Source organism: Ovis aries, chromosome 18 (assembly GCF_016772045.2).
Source record: "Ovis aries strain OAR_USU_Benz2616 breed Rambouillet chromosome 18, ARS-UI_Ramb_v3.0, whole genome shotgun sequence".
Classification (NCBI taxonomy): Eukaryota; Metazoa; Chordata; class Mammalia; order Artiodactyla; family Bovidae; genus Ovis; species Ovis aries.
Genome location: NC_056071.1, coordinates 14,346,102 through 14,358,348, shown reverse-complemented (window position 1 = coordinate 14,358,348; position 12,247 = coordinate 14,346,102). Strand labels below are relative to the sequence as shown.

Below are 12,247 nucleotides of genomic sequence, written 5' to 3'. Positions count from 1 at the left end.
CTGGGTGTTGTCAGGCTCTTCAGTCAGCTGAAAATCTAGTGACATGTCACTGGGCTTATAATTTACACATCCCTGAATTCCAGTGAAGTTGAGCATCTTGCCATGTTCCATTGTTCATCTGAGTTTCCTCTTCTGTGAAGCATCTGTTAAGGTCCATGCCCCCTTTTCCGCTGCTTTGTCTTTTTCTTTCCCAATTTTTAAACATGATTGTGTTTATTTGGCTGCACTGGGTCTTCACTGCTCTGCGGGCTTTCCTCTAGCCGCGTGAGCCAGGGCTACTCTAGTTGTGATGCGTGGACCCCTCACTGCAGGAGCTTCTCTTGTTGCAGAGTACAGGCTCTAGAAGGTTCAGGCTTCAGCAGTTGTAGCTCCCAGGCTCTGGAGCACAGGTCAGCAGTTGTGGGGTTGCCCCTTGACATGCAGGGTCTTCCCAGACCAGGGATCAAACCCGTGTCTTCTGCATTGACAGGCGGATTCTTTACAGCTGAGCCAGCAGGGAGGCCCTACAACTGGTTAGTCCTGTTCTCGTTGATTTATAAAAGCTTTTAAATATGGTCTTGATGTGAGCTGTCTTATCCTCGTATACATGTTTTTAAGGATGTATGTTACATGTATATTTTTCCACATCTTCGATTTCTTAACATGCTCTTTCGAAGAATCTAAGGAATGACCTTCTTAATTTTAGTATAGTCCAATTTGTCACGCTTCTCTTTTGGTGGTTTGTGCTTTGTTTGGTTTAGGAACTCTCTCCCTGCCCCCAACATTGTGGTGGTACTTTTGTCTGTTATCTTCCAGCAACTTTATCGTTTTGCTTTTCTCACAGGTCTCTGATCTGCCTGGAACTGATTCTTACATGCGTTGGGCAGCTGATTTTTTTTCCCCTAGGATTTCAAGCTTACTTAGCACCATTTATAGAAAAACGCATCCTTTCCCCCACTGCTTCGTGTGCACTTTCCCATAAATTGGGTGTCCGCACAAGGATGGATCCATTCCTGGGCTTTCTCTTCTGCTTCTCTTGCATATTTGCTATTTCTTGTGCCAGCAGCACCCTCTTCTCATCATTGCAGCTTTAAAAGCAGGCCTGATGTCCAGTAGGGCAAGTCCTGCCAATTCTTCTTCCTCTTCTTCTTGCAGAGTATCCGGGCTGGTCTTGGCCCTCATTGTTTCTATGAACAATTTAGAATCAGCATGTCACTTTCTACAGGCGCACAAAAGATGTTCTTTAGTATTAGTATTCATATCATATACCAGTAATAATAATAAAGTTGATTAATTCTTCCTGGACCAGGAAATTCCAAATACACAGAAGTCTCCATTTGGGTTTGGCAGATTTTTCTGGTTCTGCATGCCTGGCCTGACCTCTTGCTAGAGACTGTCATGTCAGGCCCCTTGGCACGCCGCCTCTAGAAGGAGGTGCCTCCCCAGTGCTGGGAGAGACACACGCAGAGAACACTGTCCTGGGAAAAGCAGGAGGGACTGAGTCCCAGTCAACGCCAGGTGTGAAAAATGACCTGCAAAAATGTCCCTTGGTCACATAATTAGCAAGCAGATTTGTGCAACGTCTTGTTCTTAGAGGTTCACGTGTGTACTAGCAGGTGTTAAGCTCTGGGGTTATCCTCACATTTGCTTAACAATTGCATTTGTTTTCTTATCACTGCTGTAAAAAGTTAGTGGCTTAAGGTAAGCCATGTATGATCTTACACTGTGAGTCAGAAGTCCACTATGGGTCTCGCTGAGCTAAAAATGAAGGTGTTGGCAGGACTGCCTTCCTTCTAGAGGATCCGCTCTGGAGGGGAGAGCCCCTTTCCTTTCCTTTCCCGGCTCCCGAGGGCACCCACGTTCTTGGGCTCAAGGCCCTGTCTTCCATCTGCAAAGCCAGCAGTGACTAGTCGAGTCTTTCTCATGATGCCACAGCTCTGGTTCTGTGATCTCGTCTCCTTCTATGTCTCTGAGTTGTCTCCTTCCTCCTTCCACGTGTAAAGGTGATTACATTTGCGGAGTCTGGTGGGCAACAGTCCATGGCGTCACAAAGTGTTGGACATGACCTAGCGACTAAATAACAAAAACGTGATTACAGTGGCCCGCAGGGGTAATCAACATAATCTCTTTGTTTTAAAGTCAGCTGATTAGTGACCTTAATTCCATCTGTAGCCTTTGTTCTCTTTGGTCAATTATGGTAACAGGTTCCAGGGATTAAGGCATGGACATCTTCGGCGAGTCTTATTTTGCCCTCTGCACGATGGAAGCCTTAGCCTGCAAGTCCTCTCGCCCCAGCTTGCTAGCACGCATAATGTCGAGCTCTGTGATTTACAGCACATGGCACAGTGGGTGGTCTTTCTACAGCTCCGCCCTGTTAGGCCCTGTCCTCTTCAGCACCGACATCATATGGTAGGTCAATTTGTTTATGGCCTTTCTTCTTCCCAAATACAAACTCCACAGAAAAAATCAGGGACTTTTTCTGTTTTTTCCACAGCCATATCTCAGCTCCTTGAGCAGTGCCTGGCACCTGTAGGTTCCATTATGTATACTTTTCCTCTTTCTTTTTTAGTTTTAAAATTATGAAAATATGATAACACTTTTACGGGAGACTGGGAAAATAGAGAACAAAGTTATGTATAGTTCCACTATATATTACAATTATTTTTTAAATAGATAAATTGAGATTTTTAGTTGGAGTTTCAAATGGTTGGAAGTCTCTCTAATAAGACAGCGAGCTTCTCCAGGGCAAATCCTGTCCAGTTCATCTCTTCTTCCCCAGTGTCCAGAGCTGGCTGGTTCTAAGTCAGAAAATTGTGCAACATGGGCAGCAGGTTTACACCAGAGAGTCCCAACTTTCTTGGTTCATTGTACCCTTGAAGTGAAGTGAAAGTCACTCAGTTGTGCCCGACTCTTTGCGACCCTATGGACTATACAGTCCGTGGAGCTCTCCAGGCCAGGATACTGGAGTAGGCAGCCATTTCCTTCTACATTGTACCCTTAGTGTTTTATTTTGCACAGAGCCCTGCGTCTGCAACATAGACCCAGTCTTTGTGGCTTATCAAGCTGTTCGCTTCAAACGACTTAATGGAATACATGTCTGGAAAAATAAGACACATTACTTGAAAGAAAAAATATGTATGTTTTTTTAATTTTAAAAGTATTTATTTACTTGGCTGTGCTGGATCTCAGTTGTGCCATCTGGGATCTCATTCCCTGACCAGGGAGTGAACCCAAGCCCCCTGCATTGGCAGCGTGGAGTCCTAGCCGCTGAACCACCAGGGAGGTCCCATCTATTTTGCTTTTAAGTAAGCACGATTACTCACTAATAGGCTGTGTGTCCCTGCTGGGAACTACACAGCTTCTTAAGCCTTGGAATCAGGTGGGACTCCGCCACCCTCACATCCTTTGTTCTGCATTGATTTCCACACCATGTTTGCTGTTTCTCACAGCAACTACTCAGTTCACAAAGACAGGATGTAGCTGAATGTAGCTCAATCCAGTGCTGAAACCATCAGCTACCTTGAGCAGGTAGTGGTGAGTAGTTGTACAAGCAGCATCTGACAAATGGCAGATATCACTGGGTTTCCCTCGAAAACTTAAAACGTTCTGCTGCGCCCCTGTGAGTTCACAGTCGTATCCTGGGCGCCTTGGCCCACAGTTTGGGAACTGCAGATGTATACTACCCTAATTTACAGAAGGCTTGTGCTCAGAGCAGCATGCCAGAGTTTGATCACCATGGGAGTCATCCCATCCCCTCTCCCTTCGTTCAGTCATCATGTCCCTGGGAAGCCAGGTTAACATCAGAATGTGCTTGGCAGGTGGGCAGTAAGAGCATGGGGTGGACTCTGGACGGCCAGTCTATCTGGACCCTCGTGAGGCTTGGGATCACGGCTGCCTCCCACTTCCCTTTCTGGGACCTGGCCTGCCCCCAGCTCCAGCCCCTCTTGCCTGCTACTGGCTTTAGGAAATGAGGCATGGGAGGAGAGGGGAGGACTGGGAACCCAGGTGTGGTGGCCTCCATTATAGAGGAAGAGACACAGGGGACCCCTATTAAACACTTTCATGACTCTTCCTAGGTGCCAGACTCTGTTCTCAGAGCTTTACAGATACAAGCAAGCTCATTAAGTCCTCCCTGCGGAATAGGCCTGGTATCATTCCCATTTTACAGATGGGGAAAGCTGAGGCACCGGGAAGTGAAACAGACCTTTCCCAGGGCGCCCAGAGCTAGGAAGTGGCGGGGCTGGGATCTGCACCCAGGCGGTCCCCGCTGTCTCCTGAGCTGTCTGAGGGCATGAGAGAAACGGCTGTGGGGCCCCACTGCGCTGCCTCCTGGCTCCTTTGTTGGGAAGGGAGATGCTGAACCTTTCCCTCTGCTGTGAAATGGGCCCAGGAGACTCCCCCATCGGGGTCACTGAACAGATTACAGGAGATTAACCTTGTAAAGCAGCAGGCTCAGGGGGCAGCACAAGAGGGGGCCACTCTCCTTTCTCTGATCTCTGCCTCTCAGACTCCCCTCCCGTGCATACAGCCTGGCAGACAGTAGGGGGCAGCAACGCGCCACTGAGTAACCTACACCGCCCCCCCCCCCCAACACACACACCCCTCCCCTCCACCCCGCTACAGCGACCCCAGGACCTGGAGGTCCTCACCATTTAACACAGGGATGCTGGGTGGATTTTAGTGCTGGACCATCTGTCTTTTTAAACAGAACGGCTGTGGATTTTGGGGGGGGGGGTTGGGGGTGGTTGTTAAACAAGAGGAAAATCACAGCCTGGTGGAATCAAATGACAAGAGAGCGAGGAAGCACATCCCGAAGTGCCTTTCTGTAAGATCACAGCTGGCTCTCAGGGAACAGCGCCCTCTGCAGACCCAGGACTGTGCTCTCTGATGCTGCGTGATCTGAGCTATTACCCTGAGATATTTCTGCAGCAGAAGGGGTGCTTCCTGATGCATGAAGCCATCCCCACTACTGGATCATCCCTTGGAGAACATTCTGGAACCCGTTGCTGCTACAGGTTCACTTGGCATATCTCTGAGGAAGAGCTGCGTTTTAAAAAATGTACCCAGAGACCATGGATAGCTGTACGTGTACAGCTGAGTCCCTTTACTGTTTACCTGCAACTATCCCAGCATCATTTGTTCATCGGCTGTACCCCAAATCGAAATAAAAGGTTTAAAATAAAAAAGATAAATTAAAGATATCCCCAGAGATTTCAAACAAGGAGGGGGTGCCTGTTGCACAAAAATGCATGTCATACATTTTTTTTTTCTTGTTTTTGGAATGAGATTCTATGACTTTTCTTTTTTTCATAGTTTATTTATTTTTATTTTTTGACCGTGATTTGTCTTTGTTGCTACACAGACTTTTCTCTAGCGGTGGCAAGTGGGGGTTGGCTGCTCTCTAGCTGCAGCGACGGGCTTCTCATTGCTGTGGCTTCTGTCGATGCAGAGCGTGGTGGCTGAGGCGTGCGGGCTTCCGTAGCTGCGGCACACGGGCTCAGCAGCTGCTATGCCCAGGCTCTAGAGCACATGCTCAGTAGCTGCTCCCAGGCTCTAGAGCGCAATAGCTGTGGTGCACGGGCTTAGTTGCCCCGCGACATGCGGAATCTTCCGGAATCAGGGATCGAACCGGTGTCTCCTGCATTGGCAGACGGATTCTTTACCCCTGAGCCACCAGGGAAGCCATGCTATCAGGTTTCTTTGGGAGAGAGCTCTGTCCTGTTAAAATGGAGAGCCACAGTCCAGCATTTCAGAGACCCGAGCCCTGCCCTAGAGGAACCGGATGGAGCGGGCACCTTGGCACGTGGCTCCGCTGCAGGGGCCTCTGCCTGTCGGAGCTACCAGAACAGATGGCTGGCTCGTCTGGGCCCCACAGGGCTCCTGTGGGCCCCTGAGCTTGAGGGGTGCCCCCCTTTTGTGTCATACGTTGCAGAAGGACAGGGCCCCCAGGGTCTGGAGTCTCCAGCTTCCCGTGACTCTGGCCAGTCCACACTCTCCGCTGCCCCCACGTGGAGGCGGGGTAATACGCTCTCAACACCAGATCTGAAGCTCGTTGGCCATTTCTTTCCGTTGACACTAAACGCTGGGTCCTTTGACCTATTCAAGATTATAATTTTTATTGTTCACTCTGTGGGGGATGGAGCAGTGATTGTTACATTGATTGTGGGGGTATTTAATTTGCATGAAAAGAAGCATGTTATCATGTGAGGAGGGGGCGGCAGGGAGTGGTGGGGGGGGGGGGCGGTGCTGGAGATCTGAGCAAAGGCCAGGAGCATGGAAGGGGAGTCAGAGGGGTGGTTCTGGGCAAGAGAATCACGTCCCTGTCTTCAAGTCCCTTTCTTTGGGAACGGCCCAAGTAGTCAGTTTACTTCTGACCGGTGGCTCCCCTCTGCCTTGATCTGTGTCCTGCTCAGAAGGACGTAACTGGCTTCAGGATTTTGCCCTGAAGCAGCAAGTCCTTCAGTCTCCCGCGGGTGCTGCTCTTACCTCAGACACCCCCTGTCCGCACTCTCGACCCTGTATCTTTCTCAGCATCTCTTCCTGCTTCCCTTTCTTCCATCCACCGAGTAGTGCCAAGATCGCTCTTCTCCCTAACTCAGCCCAGCTAAGGACAGTCCTCCTAATTCTCGCCCATCTTTGAAAGATTCCCTATATTCTCAGTTCAATTCAGTTCAGTCACTCAGTCGTGTCTGACCCTTTGCGACCCCATGAATCCCAGCACGCCAGGCCTCCCTGTCCAACACCAACTCCCGGAGTTCACTCAGACTCACGTCCATCGAGTCAGTGATGCCATCCAGCCATCTCATCCTTTGTCGTCCCCTTCTCCTCCTGCCCGCAATCCCTCCCAGCATCAGAGTCTTTTCCAATGAGTCAACTCTTCGCATGAGGTGGCCAAAGTACTGGAGTTTCAGCTTTAGCATCATTCCCTCCAAAGAAATCCCAGGGCTGATCTCCTTCAGAATGGACTGGTTGGCTCTCCTTGCAGTCCAAGGGACTCTCAAGAGTCTTCTCCAACACCACAGTTTAAAAGCATCAATTCTTCGGCACTCAGCTTTCTTCACAGTCCAACTCTCACATCCATACATGACCACTGGAAAAACCATAACCTTGACTAGATGGACCTGTGTTGGCAAAGTAATGTCTCTGCTTTTCAATATGATATCTAGGTTGGTTATAACTTTTCTTCCAAGGAGTAAGCATCTTTTAATTTCATGGCTGCAGTCACCATCTGCAGTGATTTTGGAGCCCCCCAAAATAAAGTCTGACACTGTTTCCACTGTTTCCTCATCTATTTCCCATGAAGTGATGGGACCAGATGCCATGATCTTTGTTTTCTGAATGTTGAGCTTTAAGCCAACTTTTTCAGTCTCCACTTTCACTTTTGTCAAGAAGCTTTTTAGTTCCTCTTCACTTTCTGCCATAAGGGTGGTGTCATCTGCATATCACTACATTTTAGACCCTTCCAAAAACACCCCCACCTCTCTCAATTTTCTCTGTTCAGTTATTTCAACCTAAGTTGTGACAAACCAGAGCCAGTGTTGTAATAAAGCAGGTTTTCCTGCTCTCCAGATTCCTATAAACAGGAATAACTGGGAGACCAGGGTCGCCAGCTGGGTACAGGAGTGGCTATCTTGAGACACTTGAACTTCTAGATTGCTCCAAATCTAAGAGTAGAATTTTACTGAGGGTGGATTCATTCCTCAGTGGAATTCACAGGATTCCATTCCTGTGATGGAAACCATCCTCTTTCATCCCTTCCTTCATCAAACAGCATTCGTTATAAGTCATCTTTAAGTACCTGCTTTGGGATTCTGGGTTCTGGTCTGAAAGTGAAAAAGACCTGGTTTCCTTTGCCACGTATGTGGAAATCAGTCAAGCTCCTGTCTATAGCTTCTTTTTCCTTTGAGTATAGTTGCTTTACAGTGTTGCCTTGGTTTCTGCTATCCAGCAAAGCGAATCAGTCATATGTACACATACATCACCTCTTTAGATTTCCTTCCCATTTAGATCACTGCAGAGCACTGAGCAGAGTTCCCTGTGCCACACAGTCGGCTCTCATTAGTTACTGATTCCATACATAGTATCAATGGTGTGTGCCGTGCTGTGCTAAGTCGCTTCAGTCGTGTCTGACTCTGTGTGACCCCATAGACTGTAGCCCCCAGGCTCCTCTGTCCATGGGATTCTCCAGGCAAGAATGCTGGAGTGGGTTCCCGTTTCCTTCTCCATCAATAGTGGATATGTGTCGATCCCAGTCTCTGAGTTCATTCCGCCCCACCTTCCCCCTTGGAATCCACATGTTTGTTCTCTGTCTGTGTCTCTCTTTCTTCTTTGTGAGTTAGATCGCCTATAGCATTCTTTAGATGTCACGTATAGGCATTAACGTATGGTATTTGTTTTCCTCTTTCTGACTTGCTTCATTCTGTATAACAGACTCTAGGTCCATCCACATCTCTGCAAAAGGCACCATTCCATTCCTTTTTATGGCTGAGTAATATTCCCTTGGTTTCTTAAGTTTATTTTCTTCTCCCTTCCAAGTCAGTGAGCTCCAGGAAGGCTTGGATTTTTATTGTTTGTTTCAACACTGAGTCCCCACCCCTAAGAAGGCTGGTTGGTGCAAAGAAAGAACTCAATAAGTATTGATTGAGTGGGTAAGTATTTGAGCAGATCCATCTCCGGAGATTTCAGGCTGAGTTAGCCTACTCTGTGAGCAGACCAGAATTACCCTCCATGAGCTCAGATTCCCTCTGGTCAAATCCATCTCCTACCCTGTTTTTCATTTGCCCACATAAATAGACCTGTTAGCCTCCACCCTCCAGGCTGTCTGCTTGGGTTGAATTGACCATGTACTGACTGTCCCTACAGGTAACCAGCTTCCTAAGAAAAAGGCACTTCTTTACTGTTAGTTTTATTCCTAGGGCCTTGTGAACTGTCAGTGCTCAAGTTGAAATTTGGTTAAGTGGAGAACCAAATCATGGCTTTTTAGTTTGGGCTCATTGTTTTTTCCAGAATGAACCAAAAGTTTTGTGCAAAATTGCAGATACTATATCTATTAGATACATATCAGGTGGGCCAGAAAGTTTGTTGGGGTTTTCCCACACGCTGTTATAGAAAAACCAGAATGAGTTTTTTGGTGAACCCAGTGCTTAGGCACATGCCTGGTACCATCTTAAGTCCTACGAAAGAGCTTGAGTCCTGAACAGCTGTTACAGCAACAACAGCAATTCCAAAAATATGAGTGGGAGGGGCCCACAAAACTGAAATTAATAAAATGTCTAATTAAATGTGCTCAAAGCATGCCATTATGTCAGCTTCGTTATGTGCTAAATTTAATGCCCATAAACATTTCATTACATTGGAGAATAATTTGTGGCTTCAACTTTTCTCACTTCATAAGAATTCCTGCGTGTGCACAGTGAAGGCTGAGAAATCTTTGCCAACTGTAAATTAAGTGAATTACATAAAGCCAAATCAATGTGAAAGCAAAATGATAAAAATCCTTCCCAAAATGTTTATGGCAGAATAATATTTCATGATAAACACGGATATATTTTATTGGTCTGATGTGACATGGAGTGGAGTCCTCTAAAAGTGTACTGGGGGGCCTAGAAATATTTCAGAGCAACCTACAGAAGCTATAGAATTCCTGCGTGATAGTGCTTCAATAGGGTTTCCAAAAATTAGAATAGTAGCTTTCCCCCCTAGGATATTTAGACTAATTCCTCTGAAATCATTTGTCTAATCAAACCTCTCATCTGATCAGTGTAAAACAGCTTTCTAGCATTTTGACAGTTTTGCTCATTGAATGTCTTCTGCTTTTAATCTAATCTTGGTTTCATTTTCTTCTTTCAGGAATCCTGTTTACGATGCTGGTGTTTGGACCAGCCTGTGGATTTATCCTGGGCTCTTTCTGTACCAAAATCTATGTGGATGCAGTCTTCATTGACACAAGTAAGGAATTTATCTCAATTTCTAAGCCCCACCCATAAGCCCTTTCCCCTTCACAAAGGAGCCCCAGCCCTCTGAGTTCTAAAACCTTCCTACTAAGAAGCAACTTTAATGCAACCACCTCTCTAGCTGGTGGCCCCCTTAAGATTAGAGGGAAAATGGTGAGTGTCGGTTCAGAGGGCCTGGACTCAAGCCTGTGTTCTGCTCATGTCTGCCTCGAGGCTTAATAACCCCCTGGGGTTGATTTCACTCTTCAAATCTGAATTTTCCTCATCTGTAAATTCAGGGTAATAGGACGTATATCTGCGTTCCAGACTATTGTAAGGTAAGTGAGGGGACAAATGTGGAAATGCCCGGCAAACACACATAGTCACTGAACGTTGCTCCGTGAACCCATAAAAGGACCCTGTTTCTTAAACTAAAAGCTGGAGCACCTAAGTGCAAGTGTACACATGGGGTCAAGAAGACCGGCTTTGAAAATTGTTTCTATAAGACACTGTTGTGGTGGGCTTTAAAGAAAGCCTGCGCTATGTGCTAAGTCTCTTCAGTTGTGTCTGACTCTGTGCAACCCATGCACTGTCATCCGCCAGGCTCCTCTGTCCGTGGGATTCTCCAGGCAAGAACACTGCAGTCGGTGGCCATGCCCTCCTCCAGGGGCTCTTCCTGACCCAGGGATCGAACCTGTGTCTCTTGCATCTCCTGCGCTGGCAGGCGGGCTCTTGACCACTAGCACCGCCTGGGAAGCCCTAAAGGAAACATACCATACTTCAAGCCTATGGTCTTGTGTTCTTCATGGGAAGATTAAGTGTGTTTTTCAGCCTCCTCTGGGCACCCTGATGCCTTAGCACAGCAGTTGCCAAACTTTTTGGCACCAGGGACTGGTTTTGTAGAAGACGGTTTCTCCATGGGCCACAGTGGGTGGGGGTGGATGGTTTCAGGACGATTCTGATAAGGAGCGCACAACATCCATCCCTTTCATGTGCGGTTCACAGTAGAGTTCTCGCTCCAATGAGAGTCTAATGCTGCCGCTGATCTGACAGGTAGAGTTCAGATGGCAATGTGAGTGATGAGGAGTGACTGTGTATACAGACGGAGCTTCGTTCACTTGCCAGCCACTCACATCCTGCTATGCAGCCCAGTTCCTACCAGGCCACTGACCAGAACCAGTCTGTGGCCCTGGATTGAATAGCATGCTAGTCTATACAGACTAGCCTATGTGGTTGTTGTTGCTTAGTTGCTCAGTTGTGTCTGACTATTTTGCAACCTCATGAACTGTAACCCACCAGGCTCCCTCTGTCCATAGGATTTCACAGGCAACAATACAGGAGTGGGTTGCTATTTCTTTCTCCAAGGGAATCTTCCTGACCCAGGGATCGAACCCAGGCCTCCCGCATAGCCCCAGGCTATGCAGTGGTAACAGGAAATTCCCAAATCAAGGTGATTTTATGCAACCAAAATCTATTTCTCAGCTGTACCGAATATCTAGTGCAGGTTAGTGGTATTTGGGGTGAGTAGCGGGTGAGACTGGCCCTTGGTGGTCCCTCCAAGACCCAGGCTCACAGAAGTTCTATCTGACTGCTGCCTGCCCAGTTGCCAAGAAACCAGCCCCACCTCAGAAATGCCATCCATTGTTTCTACTCACACTTCAGTGGCCCCAGCAAGCTGCCTGGCGTATTAATCTGTTGCTTGATGGCAGATTACCCCAAAGTTAGTGACTTTAAGCAAGAGTTATTATCTCAGTTTATTTCTCTGGGTCTGGAGCCCAGGAGCAGCTTTGCTCAGTCGCTGAGTTGTGTCCGATTCTTTGTGACCCCATGAACTGCAGCACGCAAGGCTTCCCTGTCCTTCACCATCTCCTGGACTTTGCTCAAACTCATGTCCATCGAGTTGGTGATGCCATCCAGCCATCTCGTCCTCTGTCGCCCCCTTCTCCTCCTGCCCTCAGTCTGGCTGGTTTTAGCTCAGGGTCTCTCATGAGGCTGCAGTCAAGGAGGTGAGCGGTCCTCAAATCATGTGAAAGCACTCCTGGAGGGGCTCTGCTCCCAAGCAGCCCCAGTGGCTGTTGGCAGCCCTGGGCAGGTCGACTGTGAGGCTGGCTCCCATGGGCCTCTCTGCAGGGCTGACCTCAGCACGGCCCCCGGGGAGCAGACAGCCCAGGACAGGGTGAGAGCACGGGAGACAAAGCCACAGTCTTTTGAGAACCTCACCTCGGGAGTGACACCGTGTCGCTTCTGCTGCGTTTTGTGTGTTAGCAGCAAGCCACTTGTTTCTGTCTACACTGGGGAGAAGGAATCCTTCCACAAGGGCATGAATTCCAGAGGTG

General features: G+C 47.9%; 1 protein-coding gene across 3 annotated transcripts in view; it reads left to right on the top strand.

Annotated features, from left to right (window-relative positions):
- Nucleotides 1-12,247, top strand: part of SLCO3A1 (solute carrier organic anion transporter family member 3A1) — a 404,171-nt gene that overhangs the window by 275,410 nt on the left and 116,514 nt on the right. For all 3 annotated transcript variants that reach the window (XM_060401578.1, XM_027957049.2, XM_012098412.5), the window contains exon 3: nt 9,829-9,927. In XM_060401578.1, the coding sequence (XP_060257561.1) occupies nt 9,829-9,927 (99 nt within the window). The remainder of the gene's footprint in view (nt 1-9,828; nt 9,928-12,247) is intronic.